Below are 18,603 nucleotides of genomic sequence, written 5' to 3' on the forward strand. Positions count from 1 at the left end.
CAGCAAAGAAGGCCACTTGATCCCATGGTTGATCCAGTTCATAAGACTACTTTTAGGGGCATGGGGCACAGCTGGGACAAGCTCCCTGGGCAAAATGTGGAGTCTCCTTCATGGGAGACGTTAAAAAAAAAAAAAAAGAGGCTGGAAAGGCATTGGTCCCGGATGGTTTAGAAATAAATACACCCTGCGTTAACTGACCGTCAAGATCTTTCCAAGCCTATGATTCCATGATAAAAAGCACGTAGGGGGAGTCATAATAAATGCAGTTACAGTCGAGGATTTTTAATTTGTATTTGCACTGACAATTCAGACTTGCTCTGGGTATAGACCATGGAGGAAAAATAAATAATAATGAAAAAGCTCCATCTGCATGCACACAGTACCTTAAAAACAAAAAGCAGGGATGTTATTTTAAGACTGTTTGTTTCAGGCATTAAGAAAATTCAACTGCTGCTGTTCCCAAAACCAAAACCAACATGTAGAGGGGCTGATACTCCAAGATGTTTGCTTTATAGGGCTATTATTCCATTGACTGACATTTCTCCTGAGATACTGAGGCAGGGGAGGTAAACTAGAATTGAATGTTTGTTTTTAAAACATGAAGGACCCACATATGCCTCATCCTGTCCACACCTGCAACTGCAGAGCAATTGTTTACACCAGTGGTTTTCAACCTCTCTTCGTGTGCAGATCTCTAAAAATTTCTGAATAGAGGTGCAGGCCCCCTTGAATGGCAAGTGTGGGTATTCACATACTTTCTGATTGTCTAAGGGGTCTGCGAAAGATGACTGTGACCATAGTCTGCAGACCCCCAGGGTTCTAGGTTGAAAGCCACTGGTTTACACTATTAATGAGCCAGGAACGAAGCAGAAAGAAAAGTAGGGCATGTGAATAAGACAGGCATTTTTTTGGGTTTGCCTTGAAGCAAACATCATTTGTAAAAAAAACAAAACAAAACAAAACCAACACACAAAACAAAACAAAAACACACAATAGTCTTGGAAGGCTTCAGTGGGCATCACTTGATTTTATTTTTCTTAAACACCTGTACCAGCAAGGTGTACTAAGCAGTCTTACTGTAATAAAGGAAGGCTCCTTCAGACAACATTTCAGCAGCCATGTCCAGATTAAACACTACTCCCCTGAAGGACTCCAGTAGTGGATAGCCGAAACCAGCAATAGACGGAAAAGGTGGGGGGGGGAGGGAATTATAGAAACAGGGGGAGAAGGAGACACATCACAATACAAAAACACTGGCTGCCATCTTTGATGTACCATATACATTTCTGGTATATTGTAAATACAAATAAGAGACTTACTTAGAAGAAGCGTGGGAGGGAAGGAGCAGGGCTAGCTGATGACAGCAGATGAAGAGGCAAGAAAACAAAATGCTCCGGGGCTCACCATCGGTGTGCAACAATGTGCTCCACGGGGTGTGAACCACCCCACATCAGTGTTCCTAGATTCAGCATGTTGTAGTGTGTAGTCACACACACGTGCTTTGCTGTTAAGCATATATGCTTAAATCAAACCCAAGAAGGCAAGGTGATGCCTGATGAAAAGGGCAAGGAGGCATATGCCCATTCCCTGGAGAGGACTGAAGATGGTGGTGACTGGGAGGCGGGGAGGGGGGGAATGGGGGAGAACATCCCTGGCTTGCAATGTCCAAATTTCACAGCAAAAAAAAATCACATCAAGATGGACTCAACCCCTGTGGCCCCACGACAGCCAAGGTGGTTGGCAGGGAAGCGCGAGCAGACCGGCAGAGGAGCTGCATCTGAGGACAAAAAGAGCCACATCCTCTCTGCGCTAGGGTTTTTTGTTTTCAGTGCAGGGCTCCAGGTAGAGGGAAAAAAAACAAACAAAAGACAAACCCACTTGCATTGGAAGGGGAAAGACAGCGCTCTCCAGATGCCTCTGAGCTAGGGCAGGGAGAAGGAGAGGGGAACAAAAAAAAAAAAAAACCACCAAAAAAAACCAGACAGCCCAGCCTGTGCAAAGGCAACTGAAGAGCAGGCACCCAAGGGGGATGCGCGGAGCACAGCGCTGCATCAACAAAAGGAGCACAGCAGCCACCGCTGCTCCAAGGGGGGCACCTCCATACCACAGCCATGCCGCACCCGGGCGGCAGCATCCATGGGGCTAGGGGGCCCCTCACGCTTTCCCCCGAAAACCCAGGGGCAACCCCCCAGAGAGGGTCCTGCTGAAGCCACCCCCACACTGCACCCCGGGCGCGGGAACGTGGGGACACTGCAACCCCGTCTCCTTCCCCTCCTGCAGGAGCATCAGTCCTGTTCATGTCTGTACACACCGCCCCCCCATGCGCACACACCCATCACTACTTGTCTTACACACTCGCACACCATCATCCACCTCACCCGCCCCAAAAAGGCACAGGACCCCCAGGCCCGGGGCGAGCACTCACCCGCAGGGCAGAGAGGTCGATCTCGTCCAGACTGCGAGCCGGGGAGTCGCTCGCCATGTTGCCTCAGCTCGCCGGGTGCCGCGGGACCTTCACCCGCCGCCTCCCGCCTCCCCTCCGCAGCCGCACGCCTGCACACGCGCACGCGCCGCCGCTCCAGAGCAGGGGGAGGGGGCGGGGCTAAACAGGAGGGGGCGGGGCCTCCCCGCCCGGCCCCAGGAACAAGTGCAGCACCCCCGCCCCGCGGAGAAGCGAGGTCTTGACGTGCCTGCAGCTTCCCCTCTCCGGGGAACAGGAGCTGCTTTGTAGGGCCCTGCTGTGGTGCTCGGAGGTGTCTGTCCTGGCCTGCACGCAGGATGAGACAAAAAATCCAGCCCTGGGCGCATCTGCTGGCAAATAGCACCGGGATCCTTAAGTCGCTTTTGGCCCCAAGTCCTCCCATGACTGCGAGCACAACAGACGAGGCTTGGAGAGCAGCATCTCGAGCCGCTGTGCTGGGATCGGGGCTGGCGGCCGCCAGGCGCCAGGCTCCGGCCGCCGGTCAGTGCTGTTCTTCTCCGGGCAGGCCGGCGAATTAGGAGGGTAGGCAGTCCAACCATGAGCTTGATCCGCATGGAGCTACATCTAGGACCGACCTGGCTCGGCACGGCGTTGCAATCTGGATTTGGGCTCTTTTGGTAGAGGAGCAGCGGACACAGGTGTTGGGTTTGGGAAGAAGCACGGATAGGAGCCAGCCGAGTCCATCAATTTTCAGGGGGACCCGGTTTTTCTCTTTGTCCTCATTTGTTATTCCTTATTCAGGAGTGGTCTCTCAAGCACCCCAGTCTGGTCTTACTGATACACTTCCTTGCTTCAGGGGGACCATACTGGAATCTGTTATCCAATCTCTCAGGTGTGTGAAGGGATCTTGCAACATGCAGAGTGGCTAAGTGGAAACATAACCGGAGGAGACTTGTCTCCTGGAGAGAGGCAAGATTTTTTTGTATGCATGGATTGAGATGCTCTTTTTTTTTTTTTTTTTTAATTGCAAATAATCCTACAGTCAATAGGGCCACTTGGCTGCTGCAACATTTTCATAAAAAGCTGGTAGTCAGAGACACAGCACATTTATTATCTGAGCAATTTGGTAGAAACAGGCTGCAGAAGAGACTGGCCTTGCAAAACAGAATCAAGCTGCTGACTTTTCCTCATCAACAACAGGCTATCTTAAACCAGTTGCGGAACTAGAGGAAGCTTATTGCCCAACCCTGCCATGTCCCGCGTTCAAAGTACCATGGCTATCTGCACATGGTAACTAAGCCTGCCAGGAGGGAGGTTCAAAGCTCTAGAGCTGAACCTTATTATTAAGAGTGCCGATCACCGAGTTCCCGATTACATGGTGAGAAATGGAGCAACAGCACCATTGTACAATAGTGGAAGTTGCGGTGTTTCCCCATACAAAATTCCAAGTGCAAAGCAGAAGGTATTTTTTTCCAGGTGACTAAGTATTTTGCAGGTAAATGAAACATGCAGAAGCAGATGGAAATCACAAGGTGATGCAGGGTGACAACCACATCACTATCTTCAGTACAGCGAATCCGGAGGTATTAATATGTGGTAGAGCAATTAAAACTTCCTGGCATTAGAAAGATCATATTTGCCCCAAATCCTGAATTTTACATTTTACAATCTTGAATAAATACTTAAATACAAGCAAGGAGTAAGCAAATTATTTCCAAGTCTGTGTCTCTCATTTTTTTTTAATAATGGACTGGAACTCTTTGATGTACAAATGTTGTCTGCAGCGGTTGCAACCCAGGCATTGCAATATTGTGATAATACATATAGACCTGAAAGCAAAAGTAGCTAAAAGCTAGTGACAAACAAATATGACTGCGGCAGTGCTGCTTTCATTTTTTCAAGGGGGTGGGGAATGAAAAAGAATAAGGTGAGCAGAAAGTGAGAATGTGTTGTTCTAATAGCTTTTCCATTTAAAAAGGCATAGTGTTGTTTGTAAAAACAGGTGTGGAAATGAGATACGTCTTTCTTTCTTAAAATGATAGGCCCCAGTCGTGCATATGGACAGATTATCATGGATCTCTGCATCCATATGAAGTGCCCAGGATGGGACAGTTACTTCATTTGGGGCCTTTAATTTGTCCTTGAAGACGGTATATATCAGCAATGTCATAAATATAGTAAATTATGGTAGGTTATAGGGGCAATGGAGTAAAAAATCCCAATTGCTTCAAAATACTTCAGTATGCAAAAATGGCAGTTCCTGGTCCAGTAAACATCTGTCAATAAGGCTGATTTACAAAAACAAATTACTTCACCATTAAAGAGTGAGTGGGTAAGGATATGTGACTACGTTATAATCTCCAAATTTCTGGGTGTTTGTACAGACCTTCCTGGTAGAAATGGAAGCATAAACTAGTCAGGATAGTAAGGAATGCCTGCTAGGAATGATATTTCCAATGGAAAAGGAAGTTTCTACAAAATTTCATTTTTTCAAGGGAGAAGTTTGATTTTACCATTTTGGTTTTTTATTATTATTATTTTCTGTCCATAAAAATCTACTCACAAAAATTAATTTAGAGTCCGGTTGATCTGAACTGGAGAATTTTAGTTCATTGACTGGACCTAAGATGGGTCAGTGCAACATTAAACTATACTTTCCCATTATGGTGCATTTCTTCACATGTAGGGCCCCTGTTCAGTCCTATTGCTCAGCCACAGAAGGATTACATCTCTGATGACACTTTGGCTGTGTACATGATGCACCATAGCAGACATGTGACTGTTGTCCAGTGCTCCTCTTCCCCCACATATCTGGTTCACCTATTTCTATGTCCATTAGCTCACAATTACAGCTGGTGTAAAGTGGCATTTTGCTATTGATTTCCAACTGATTTACTCCAGCTGAGGCTGGGGACCAGTGCTTTTACATGGATACAGCAGTTAAAAGGCACTGCCTAAACACACTAAAGTGTGTTTAAATATTAATACTCTATTAAACGCATAATAATTGGATTTCAAGCTAACATGATTACTGCTGCAGCTGTGTTAGAAGATACTCAGAAATTAATGGCTACTTGTGTCCAACCCGCATCTATTGATCTTTGCAAATGCATTTTAATTGATTCATCATCGCTTTTGGATTGCTAGCCCCTCTTATGCCAATGTGAGGTTTCACTGGAGATTTGCAAAGTAGCTGGAGGACAATGTGGGTGCTTTACTCTCACATATAGATCCTCTTGTCAATGTGTTGTTATTTACAGTTTCTAATCTTTGCAAAACAATGGTATCCAAACCAATACTGAGAGGCTGCAGTACAGGATTTCTGCATGAGGCTTATCTGCATATCACTTTTGTTCCTCTATGCCATGTTCAAAGCTAAGTATGCATTATTAACAAACCTAGCCCTGATGACTATAAAGAAAAATGTTTGAATGTTTCCCTGATGCCCTTTATTACTGAGTCTGCATGCAGCCCGAAGCAAAAACTCTGGGTATTACCTTACTGGGAGGATGACCTTGAAGTCTCTGGCTAGAACGACTCTCATTCCCAGCAGTAGTGTCAAAACCTGACTAAGGGGTCTCCAACAGGGAGCAAGAAGTTAAAATGGGCTTTTTGTAGCCATCTAGACAAGTCTCTTCACAACCAGATAGATGCCATTAACCACAACCTGCCTCTAACAGATAAGATCCAAGTTTAGTTATATGCACCTCTGTCAAAAGTAATTCCATTACTTCTCTCATCTGCTTGATGGAAGCACCTAAGTGCTTGCTAGGCCACATATTGATGAGATAACTCCATTTGAAGCCCTGTGTATCACTGAAAGGTTTCATGTTTCCATAAAGAATGATTGTATTGGGTCAAACCCAAAATGAGGTTTTATCCCCTATTTTATATGGGGGAAAAAGGCCTTGAGTTGGATAGGAGTATGTGCCAGTGTGGGGGCAGGCAGTTGCTGTGGGTCTGGCTCCAGCCCAACAGCTACCACCTGTCCCCCACTAGCTTTACTCCCTCACCTCCTCTACTTGCCCACCTACCCCAGCAGATTCTGGCCCCATTCCAGCCTGGCTCAAGAAGCACAGCCCCAGTCCAGCCCAGTTAGCAGCTGCAGCTGGAGCTGGGTCCAGAGCTACCACATTACCACCGTTGCTACCAGGCGTGAATGGAGCTGTGCCCCATGCACCAGGTCTCCTGGAGCGAAGCAAGGATAAGCAGCTGAGGAGAAGTGGATTGGGAGGGATGGGGGTAGAGGCTGTAGGGGGACAGACCAGGGAAAGAGGGGGTAGGGGGCCCAAGGCTGCAGAAGGGGGCAGGTATGGGCACAGAGGCTGTGGGGGGCAGAGGAAATGGGGTACAGACTGGTGGGCAAGTGATGGAGAGCCAAGCAACAGAGGACCAGGTATGCAAGGGGAAGGGGGCAAGCTTCTTGACCCACACCCCAATGCCTGCCCTCATTGCCTTTCCCACCAGTAACATACCCCCTACTTGCTTACCCCACTGCCTGACTGGTTACCTGCCACCTGCCCCTACTGCCTTTATACATTTTCCATGAGTAGAATCTCATTATTGGAGGTGATGGAGGGGAAAAGGGCCAGGTACTCCTGAATCCCATTCCCATTGTAGTAACTGGGTAGCAGCCTGTTATAATACACCATGTCTGTGCTTTGGGCAGAGAATTAGCACTGCCCATATCTTAAGACAGGGTGTGCATGCATGCAATGGGGAAACTTCAGCATCATTCCTTGGAAAAAAAATTACACAACATGCCAGAAGCATGACCGGCATAGGTGATGCCATGAGGCATAAACTCCTGGAAGCATCGCCAACTATAGATGCATGGGAGCAATATGAACATGCACCTGTGACCCTGGAGGGCATTCTGGGGGAAGCCTGCCTTGCAGAACTTTTCCCAGAAACTTACTTAGTTTTATGCTTGCCCCACCTGCGACAGATAAGCTGTTTCTAATTCAAAGACAGACACCAAAGTTATGAGTTTCCACTTGTTTTTGAATGTGTGGAATATCCCAGTTCTGTGCAAGTGCAAGGTGCTTTGATGTGCAAAAAAACCAAAAAGGCCAACGGGAGTGGGGCCAGAATCCCCAAGCAGTCAGATTTTGAACGGCCTTCATGTCAATCCTCCTATTCCTGATTCCTGACATCCCCACCATAGAAGGGAACATTGTAGAGAAGTACCTTTTTAGTCCATTTCTGACATCCTCACATGAACATGCTACTGGGATTTGGGCATACAAAGCCTTTACCATTGGCTAAAAGGTGCTGGGGCTCTACAGTGCGTTAGCTGCTGTATGGTAACTGCCCACATTCACACAAAGCTACAACACAGTAATTATCTCTCTTTTATCAAGGGTTAGACTGCAGGGTGTTAGCTCTGTAGGGTAAGAGTGTCATGTGGGTGTATGCTCTGAGGAGCATGCAATGCACGGTATAGCCCTGCCTTCTTTTACCTTGTGCTAAATTATTTATATGCCCATACCCTCAGTGCAGTTCCTTCTGTCATGACTCTTGTCATATTTGGGGTTCTTCTTACAGCCACAGGTCCTGAAGCCAGTCATCTAGCTGAATATATCAGCTTTTCACTGAGGAGTAAGGGAACCAACTGACAGGTTTAGGGTACTGGCAAAGTGATCAGGAATCTTTCCTCCTTAGTGTATTGGGTCAGATTCATTGCATTTGAATGTAACTCCTGGTGGCTATTGGGAGGTCTACATGAATCACAAGGTGTTCTCAGTCCTTTCCTTATTCTGTTTCACATAGAAATACCTTTGTAATGGACAGCGGGCCCAAGACTGTAGAAGGGGACAGAGGCTGTAGTGGGTGGGGGTGCAGAGCTAATGCGGATACAGGCAGTTGGGCAAGCAGTGGGGGAGGATCAGGCAACAGGGGGCCAGGTATGTGGGTGCAAGGGACAAAGTTCAAGCTGCCTTGACCCCCCCACATCTCCTGCCTCCACCAGCTATCCCCCCACTGCCTTCCCTCATTGCCTCCCCTACCACCTGACCCCCCACCGCCTGCCTGACCACCACCGGCCCCTACCACCTTTGTAAGTTTTCCATGAACTGAATTTAATTATTGGAGGCATTGTCTTAAATTCAGGGTCATCTTGGATTCTGGTGAATATGGCAGTAGGATTCTTTTCTATAAAACACCTCATAAAAGGAAAGGTCTCTGGAATCATTTGGTATCTTTTTGTCATGCATTTTGGTGGTGATTACACTATACAATTGGATGGGGAAGCAGTATAAATGTCAGCACTGATAGGTATCCATTGCCACAGAGAGGCACCTGTAACATTGGGAGTTACTTATCTGGGTTTTGGTTACACTGGGGTAAGTCCAGGGTGACTCCAATGAAGTCAAAGTTGGAATCACTCTTGATGTTGCCTATTCAGCAAGGGTGCTCCGAAATGACAATTTTAATAGAACGTTTCAAGGCTGAATCCTCCTTAATTAACCATGCAAGCATTTCCCCTGCCTTCTCAGAGCTCAGCAAGACTACTTGCGTAAGCCAAGACAGCAGGATTTGGCCTAGAGCATATATACAACCTGGAACCCTCCTTCAAATAGAAAAATTGTTGCATCTTTTTAAAAAATTTCAACTACAAAGGTATGTAATCATTGCAATGGGGAATCAGCATGGTCTCTTTGTGACCTCTAGCTCTCTAGATTTATCCACAGAGAACAACTCTATGCTTTTAAATAGCAGAGCCTTAAGGCATTGTGCATGAAATTGTATGATGGCACATTTTACCAGGTGGTTCATACAGCCCATTCTTCCCAGCGCATGTTCTTCCCCAGCAGATTTTGCATTGGGTTATGGTAGTTATTCTTTTATGTGCCTGCCATTGCAGTTGTGTTTTCATCCTCTAGAGCAGTGGTCTCCAAACTTTTTTGATCGCGCACCCCTGTCAGTAACAAATTTTTGGGCACGCACCCCCAATATACGAGTGAAGGCGCCACTGTCAACCCCTCCGTGTTGTGGAACTCCCACTCTTCCCTCACATACCATACGTGACACGTGACCGTCTGACATACGGACCAAGTGAGGGCGCCAGTGTCAATCCGTATATTAAATATTAGTAAAGCTTAATTTCTTTCTTATTTTTTTACATAAAAAATAAATATAAATAGAAGTTCTAATATTTTCTTCCCACACCCCAATGGATCGTCTTGTGTACCCCCTGGGGTGCACGCACCCCACTTTGGAGACCACTGCTCTAGAGGACTCATGTGTCTACAGCATGTAGTTCCACCAGCCTTAGGCACCTTCTACAAGCAACATAATGACATCAAGTGTATTCAAAGAAATGCTGCTTCTTGTGCATGCAGTGTATGTGCATTAGGCTTTCTGTTTGGCTTGTGTGGATTAAATGATGCTTTTCCAGGCTGGCAGATGTCAATGCCCCTTACAGTAGTCCTGCATTATATAGCACACCAAGACTTACTCATGAATATGCAATGTTTATAATAAAATTGAACTGTATTTGCTGGGGCTTGTTTACTTTGCTTACTATGTGCAGGCTGACATTTTGTCTCCATGAGCCTCCTAGTATCCTGGGTATAGTATTTGAAGCTTAATGCATTATTTATTTAGGTAACACATTTCCACGCTGCTGTTCAGAACATGCTACGCTAGCAATACTGGGCTTGGCTTAGTCAATTAACCTCTTCTCTGTTGTGCCTCTTCTCCAGAGAGATAAACCATCAAAGACCAATTGTGCTGATGGAGGGGGATTTATAGAATCTGTTAGAGGACCTTAGCCCCCACCAATTAGAAATGCAGAGAAAACCAATGAAAAACTCTATTTTCACACTGATTGCAGAAAAGTAATGCAATTGCACTCACCAGCAAGACACGTGGCCCCAGCTATGTGTGGGAATATTAATTCAGTCCTTTATGTTGCCATCTCAAGTATTAAATGTGTGAATGAAACCTCTATGGCACACCAGTTATTGCTTTCTCAATCCTTTCCAGCAACAAGATTCCACGATATCTTTCAGATTAAGGAAGTCTTTCCAGAGTCTATTTTCTAAAGAACCTCTGATCTGAAAGTTTGATAAAATCATCATGTAGAGTAGGCTTGATTTTAAGGTATAGACCCAGTGCTTAGTAGCCACCTCTCCACCACTTCTTCCTTGGCTATTTTTACACCTTAGGTAGCCCAAGATCTGGGAACCAGAAGTCCACATATACTATGTGATCTTCAATTAAGCTGAACCAGAAGCAGTATATCTGTGTGTAGGCTTCTTGTGAGTGCTGCTACCGGGTACCCACCTTTCGATGCCTAAACAACTAGCACCTATACCCTCTGGTCTCTCCCCTATTCAGTAGTCTCACCCACCATGTCTTGATATTAAAATTAGCAGGGGAGGCTGCACCGAGGGCAAGGCATGCTTTTGAAGAGGCAGACCCTGTCTGGTCAGAGGCTTCTTCCTGACCTTGTCCCAGTTTTACTCTTGCTGAGCCCTCTAGCTCAGGGCCCACTGTTCAGGGCTGCTATCCTCAGTGGAACAATTGACACATGGGCAGCAACGAAGGGTGGGACAATCATTAAACACAAATTCATTTCTTGAGAAATGAGCCTACTAACCAGGCTTTGGATCAGTTTTCCCTCATGATCCCAAGTGCTCATGTATCTTGCCCATGCACATCTGTCTCTGGATTCAACACTTCCTGAGGCATCTCCAGATTCAGCATCTATGCCAGCTGCAACTGATGGCTTCATATGCAACCCTTTTCAAAAGAAAGGTGATGAATTCTGCCTGTATTTCAGGAAAGGGTGTGCCTGCACACAGCAGGAAATGTCAACATCATTTCTTGGAAAAAAGATTACACAACATGCTGGAAGCACAACCGGCATAGGTGATGCCATAACATCTCCTGGAAGCAGCCCCAACTATCGATGTGTGTGAGCAATATAAACATGAACCTGTGCCTTGCAGAACTCTTCCAGAAACTTATTTAGTTTTATGTTTGCCCCACCTGCGGTGGATAAGCTGTTTCTAATTCAAAGAAAGACACTAAAGTTATGAGCTTCCACTTGTTTCTGAATGTATGGAATATCCCTGTACCAGTTCTGTGCAAGTGCAAGGTGCTTTGATGTGCAAAAAACCAAAAAGGCTGACAGGAGTGGGGCCAGAATCCCCAAGCAGTCAGATTTTGGAAGGCCTTCATGTCAATCCTCCTATTCCTGATTCCTGACATCCCCACCATAGAAGGGAACATTGTAGAGAAGTACCTTTTTAGTCCATTTCTGACATCCTCACATGAACATGCTACTGGGATTTGGGCATACAAAGCCTTTACCATTGGCTAAAAGGTGCTGGGGCTCTACAGTGCGTTAGCTGCTGTATGGTAACTGCCCACATTCACACAAAGCTACAACACAGTAATTATCTCTCTTTTATCAAGGGTTAGACTGCAGGGTGTTAGCTCTGTAGGGTAAGAGTGTCATGTGGGTGTATGCTCTGAGGAGTGTGCAATGCACAGCATAGCCCTGCCTTTTACCCTGTGCTAAATTATTTATATGCCCATACCCTCAGTGCAGTTCTTTCTGTCATGACTCTTGTCATATTTGGGGTTCTTCTTACAGTCACAGCTCCTGAAGCCAGTCATCTAGCTGAACATATCAGCTTTTCACTGAGGAGTAAGGGAACCAACTGAAAGGTTTAGGGTGCTGGCAAAGTGGAAAGGTTTAGGGTACTGGCAAAGTGATCAGGAATCTTTCCTCCTTAGTGTATTGGGTCAGATTCACTGTGTTTGATAGTAACTTCTGGTGGCTATCAGGGGAGTCTATTTGAATTTCATGATGGGCTCCGTCCTTTCCTCATTCTGTTTCACATTGAAAAACCGCAAAACAGGCAATGGGCAACTACTTGGAGCTCTCAGCAGGAAAGCCAAGGATTGATTGTCCATGAATCCCAATTCCCTTGTTGAACCATTCTCTCTAGGTTAGAGGTGAAGCTTGTTATCAGGGCAAGATGGTGAACTCTGCTCTTGGGCTGAATTTTAATCCCAGGCACCTGCTATGTAGTAATTCAGTAAAGCTCTCTGGTCCTCTCTACCTGCCAGTCTTGGTTATATAGATTATCAGTCCTTTAAAAATCAGGAATACTACCTTACAATGTGCTTGTGCTGTCTTCAGTACAGCAAGGTTCTGATCTCAGTACTACTTTTATTTTCTGTTATTGTTAGTATTACAATTCTAGGCACTTCAGACATCTCATTGAGCAGACTAATAAGGGAGGGGTCTTATTAACAGGCTAGGATGATCCGGAGAGTCTGGACAGGAGCATCAAGGAGAAGCCTTTCCCTTCAGAGAGAACACCTAGGGAATGGTACATCAGCAATACATGGGAAGTTGGAGGATACTTTCAGGAATGAATCATTTCCTGCAATCTGCCACAGACCATTTAACATCTACAGTATGAAATGAATGATGAGAAAATAAATAAATAAAAAGGAAAGGGCTCAGTCTGCTGTTAATATGCAAGTTCCATTATTCAGAATTAATAAAAAAAAAACAGTAAGTGAAGGGAATAGGGTCAAAGGTATCTTTGTATAACAAGTACAGGATGGAAGATTAAAATAACAACAACAATCTCAGCATGTGCATTGACTGACAAAGCAAGGGCTACCTCAGCCAATACGTACCAGTAAGTAATGCAGGGGTCACAGCCAAGGCCATAGATTCAGACCCAGAATGTTCAGTGAAGCAGCAATCGCGGCCTTACTAGGCTTATGCTTTAAATGGAAATTCAAGTTAAATAGGGTTGGGTGGATGGAAACGAGTTAACTTTTTAAATGCAAACCTTGTTTCAGTGGGAGACAAAGTGAGCCACACCAAACGGGATGAGGCACTAGAAGAAAGAGAAGGCTCAGGAATTTCCTTAAGGCTGATAATTCTGGTAACAAGATCCCCTCGTGGCTCATAAAACTCTATTTTCTACTACAGAATGATCATCCATTTTGCACCTGTGTGAGGTAGGGTTCACGTGATGAATGTGCATATGAACAGAACTGAAGACTCCTTCAACCCTGTCCCTTGCTCCCTCTTCTATACTCACACAGCACTTTGCTTCACTTCCTGTCACCCTCTTTTGCTTCTGGCTCTTGCTTTTTCCCCCATGGCCCTCTACCCTTTTCCTGCATGCTCCCCAGTACCAGGAAAGATCTCTCAGACCTCGGGCAGCCTCTTCACCTTCAAAGGCCAAGTCAATATAAAGAAACAGCCATTCAAGTGGAAGTTTCCATAGGGATTTACAAACTGGCCTGTAGCTACAGGAATATCACAGTGAGGGGTCCTCATGGCTGGCCGTGGTGCCCCTAGGGGCCCATGACCATGCCTGCTCTGCCCTGCGGGCACCTTCTCATCTCACCTGCCACGTCTTGTTGGTTGAAATAGTAAGTTGGGAGGCTGCCCATGAGTTTGTGTGGCCATGGGCCTGCTGAATCCCACTAGGTCCTTCTGCCTTTGGATTCCTTACCAGGACTCACTCAAAGTCCATGCCTCTTGAGACACCCAGAGCCTTGTGGGCTAGATGCGTGGCTCCAGAACTGCCCCTTTACAACACCCCATGCCTTGCAGTTGGCATTCAAACATTGAATGCCTCACTACTCACCTCCACAGGCTGAGGAAAGGGTCGGACAAAGTACCTTGACTTTACCTGCTTCACATTCACTCTGGTCAGTCCACCACAGCTGATAGTTATTCCATTACAGTGGTCACATCAATAAGAAAATCATATTTGCTTCTTTGAATGCAGAAATGTGAAACAAACAAACAGGTCCAGACTAACACTTTTTTGATCAACAAGCAATCTCTCAGCCCCAGCCAGGAGACAGTTGTTTCCCAGCCCCATTCTCCCTGCCAGCCCCGAGGCAAACACCCAGGGGGAGCCTAGTTGCTCCAGGGGAGCAGAGCAAGATGGGATCAGCCCTCTCCAGGCTGCTCCCGTTGGGAGCAAATCTACTCCCAAATGCGAGCACGTGGAGATGCCTGCCCAGGATGGCATCCATCAGCATTTGCATGTGTAGATGCGCCCCCTGGAAAATGCTATACCATCATTATTGCTTGTGCAGCTACAAACTCAGTGGAGGTCAACGATAAGTTGTACAAATACCTGGAATATACCATATTTTAGGTAAAAGAGAGACTTACTGTCCTGGGTAATCTGAAACATGTGTTGGGTCAAACTATTAATAGTTGGCACGGTATTATTGGCAAACATGTCTTTGGAAAGTGCAGCAGGAAGGATCTATTACTGCTGAGAAAGTGCACCAATTTTATCATTACAAACACAATCATTCATGATCCCAATTAAGACTAGAACTACCTAGATGTACCATCATTCCACACCTTGGCATTTGATCAATTATATCGTTCTCAGGCAGAAGCATTAATAATGTCATAATTCCAGGCTCAGAAGAAGAATTGGGTGGTGGACAGATCATTACTTCATTCATGCAACATCTATGCCAAACCATCTATAAGACATCAAGGGAAAAAGCTTCTGAAGAATTTAGTTGCCGATAGGCTAAAGACTGATACTGCCAAAAAAAAAAAAAAAAAAAAAGAAAAGAAAAAGGAAAGGAAAATAAACAAAAAAGCCAGACAAAGCAGTGGAAATCCTGCTGGATGTTTTCAATGCAACCTTTGGTGACACTGGAGCTGACTAGAGGTGTTTTAAGGATGCTGTTTACATAGCTACATCAAAAACCTTGGAATAGTCTGGAAACATCAAGATTGGTCTGAGGAGAATACTGAAGCTATAAAGAGGCTACCTGATTAGAAACATATCCTTTAATATGTCTTAGATGACTAAGAAGACATCAATATCCAGGAAAATGTTCTTTATAATACATAACACGCCTTGATCTAAACTGAGAGCTGTCCTTGATATCTGGAGACAAGAAAGCAAGTGTACTACACTTACACTTTGACTCAAAAGACATACGCTGTATAAAGAGTATTATATAATGTATTTATGCAGCTTTTCATATGCTGTGGGTGCATCTACACTTGCACTTAGCACTCCAATTCATGCCAGAGTTTATTGCTGCTGGGCACAGTGTTTACATGTGTGCCTGGAACCACAGCACACTGAGCCAAAGCAGAGCAGTCCCAGGCGGCATTGGGTTGGGGGGTTAGGATAGGGGGCTTGTGGGGTCAGCCTGCCAGACCAGAGCTGCTCCATCCCAGTTCAACATGCTGTGGAGGGGCTGGCTGGGGCATGAGGATGCTACCGTGCAGGGCTAACCAGCAAGCAGCACCCCACACTGTGGCACCCTCATGCCCCAGCCAGCCCTAGTCACTGTCTACATGTGCATTTCAGTGCACTAAATAACTTTCCCATAGGAGAGTACTGGCTCCAGACAGTACTATCCTAGAGTATACTTAATTAATTTACTGTGTTCTAATAGGGGCACATGTATAGACAGTGATGCTTTACTGCAGAGCTAGTTAGACAACTCTGCAGTAAAGCGCATCTGTAGATGCATCCTGTATGTATTTCACCCAAGTGATTTAATTTCTGCTATGAATTCAAATGGAAACAGCCTTGATTGAAAGGAATTAAATTTTAGAAAGATGAGCTGTTCGCATAAAAATCTATTCAATAAGGAATCCAGCATAAGTGCTGAAGCTGTGGATGAGCAACTTCACCATGCCATCGTGGAAATTATGAGCAAACATACTATTTCATAGACTGGAAAAGCAATAGTGTTGCTCTTATATGGCAAAGCCCCTAGCTCTGATTTTATTCTAATGTCTCATGAGTTCTTTTGGTTGCTGTGATACACACACACACACACACACACACACACACACACAGATGCTTCTGTTGCATATACAAGTAAGAGGGGTAATTGGTTCAAATATGATACGTAATTGGGGAAATTTCCCTACTGGTGGTTGCTAGCAAATTTCTTGTGAGAAGCATGCTCATTTACTGTACTTGCCACATAGCTGAGAAATTTTTGTCTGACAGTCTGTGGTTTCAGAGAACGGAGGGACACAACAGATATGATCTCTGCAACATGGAAAATACAAGTGAAATGTAGAAAGCAGAACACTGACCCCTTCTGTGTCTTTTTCGGTCCTAACGTCATGTGTCATCGACAGCAGAGAAGGCTTACAGAAGCTTCCCTCTAAGAGTAGCTGTCCTGACAAATTCATTACAATGGTTAAATGAATTAACGATGAGATGATGGCAAGAATGATGGAAGATGGGAATATCTCCAACACATTTTCAGCAAAATAAGGCTGCATCTTGCAATCACACTATTCAGTGTCTTATTTGCTGCCATACCGTTAGATGTTTTATGTGCTCTTGATATAAGTATTCAGATGAGATCTGGGACTGATGAAAAGCTGTCAGATGTCTGTGAACAATATCTGAGAAACTGGGTGAGAATTTCTGTATGCTGATGACTGTGCTGTGGGTCCCATTCCCAGGGAGATGAGCTAAGTCAAGACCATGAACCACTTTGCAGCTTTATGTTCACATTTTGGATTTATCAGTAGTCTTTAGAAGACAGGTTATGTACCAGTCTGCTCCCAATACGCCCTACATGCCACAATTATCACCACAAAGAGCATGTGCTTCAAACTGTGGGTGACTTCACCTGATGGGAGTAGTTTTCTTATACACAGATCAAACTAATGATGGAATGTTTAGATTGCTAAAGCCAGTGCATTCTTCACAAGAGTGTATGAATATCTTTGGGATGGGAAAGGCACAATGCTATAGGCAAAATTGAAACTGCAAGACAAAGTAGTATTCTGTGTCTAGTTTATGCTTGCAAATCATGGACAGCTCACTGCCACCATGTCAAGAAGATGGACCATTCCTATCTAAGTTGCCTGAGAAAATTAATGAAAATAAGATGGAAAGACTGAATCCCAAATACTGAAGTCCTCTGGTGAGCAAACATGCTTATGATGGCACAATGAAGATGGTCTAGTCATTACTTAGGATGTCTTAAAATCAGCTCTTTAAAATAAATCCTTTATGGAGCAATATTCTTTGCTAGACATGCAAAGGTGGGCAACAGAAAAGATAAAAGGACTTTTTCAAAAACATCCCAGAATCAACACAACACTGATGTTCAAAGATGGGAGCAATAGACCTATGAATGTAAGACATGGTGAAAAATGACTGATGCCACAACTTGCTTTGTGGATATACATGTCCATCAGTGATACAGAGCAAAAAATATTGATAGGGGAAGTTGTTCCCTTGGTACTACTCTTCCTTCTCCCTTGTACTTACCATCATCTGTTCAGCCTATATGTTCCAGGAAAATTTAGGCTTCTCAGGCATCAGAAAAATGGTTGTTGGAAACCTTAACCACAACATGGAAAGCGTTCTTCGTCAACTACAAAATACAGTGATAAAAGTCATCGTTAACCAATATTCCATCAGAGGGATATTCTGCTTCATTGTGTCTCCAATCCAACTTTTCTAATATGGCCAATTCCCAATATTCTGCACAGGCCACTGCTTCTGTTGTTGGCATTGCCAGATCTTGTGGGGCACATTGTGATGCTACAGGGCATCTCAGGAGATGATCCGTTGTTTGCTTCTCCTAACAAACACATTGGTCGGTTGCACAAAGGCCCCATGATTTCATGAGAGTTGCATCTTCCGAGACCCACTCTCAATCTGCTCAGGCTTCGCCATGTATGACATTTGTTGTTTGAGCTGGATGCTAACTCCTTACTGGGGGTAATTCCTAAGCAGCTCCATTCAACAGCTTTGTCATGTAGTTTCTCTCATTCTCTTTGCCAGAGGGTAGTTGAGGCTGATTCTGGTGATGTGCTCAGTGGCATGGTAGAGGCAAAAAACCAAATTTCTTGATGAGGGAAGACAGGGCACTGGTTGATGTTCCTATAGTGGGTACTGGTTATCTGACTCTTGTACCTGCCCGTCAATGACACCTGCTACTTTCCTCCTGGTGTAAGGGAGTGCTGTGCCAGATAGTGAGTATAGGCAGGGAACAGGGGTGGGTTTTAGGCAGCTTGTTATAATTCTGCATGTATCATTTAGGGCAACATCAGTAAGTTTACTGTGACTTGAGCATCCACAGGTGGTGCAGGCATATTCAGCCACAAAGAAACAAAGTCCTAAGGCAGTAGTGTGTAGGGTGGATGGATGTGCTCCCTA

The 18,603-nt window shown here is 45.0% G+C and overlaps 1 protein-coding gene across 6 annotated transcripts in view; it reads right to left on the reverse strand.

Moving 5' to 3' along the window:
- TNIK (TRAF2 and NCK interacting kinase) overlaps positions 1 to 2,543 on the reverse strand; it is a 357,471-nt gene extending 354,928 nt beyond the window's left edge. For all 6 annotated transcript variants that reach the window (XM_019503300.1, XM_019503299.1, XM_019503298.1 and 3 more), the window contains exon 1: positions 2,426 to 2,543. In XM_019503300.1, the coding sequence (XP_019358845.1) occupies positions 2,426 to 2,482 (57 nt within the window). In that variant the 5' untranslated portion in view covers positions 2,483 to 2,543. The remainder of the gene's footprint in view (positions 1 to 2,425) is intronic.
- Positions 2,544 to 18,603: the final 16,060 nt, after the last annotated feature.

Source organism: Gavialis gangeticus, unplaced genomic scaffold, assembly GCF_001723915.1.
Source record: "Gavialis gangeticus isolate Ggan-Ray unplaced genomic scaffold, GavGan_comp1, whole genome shotgun sequence".
Taxonomy (NCBI): Eukaryota; Metazoa; Chordata; order Crocodylia; family Gavialidae; genus Gavialis; species Gavialis gangeticus.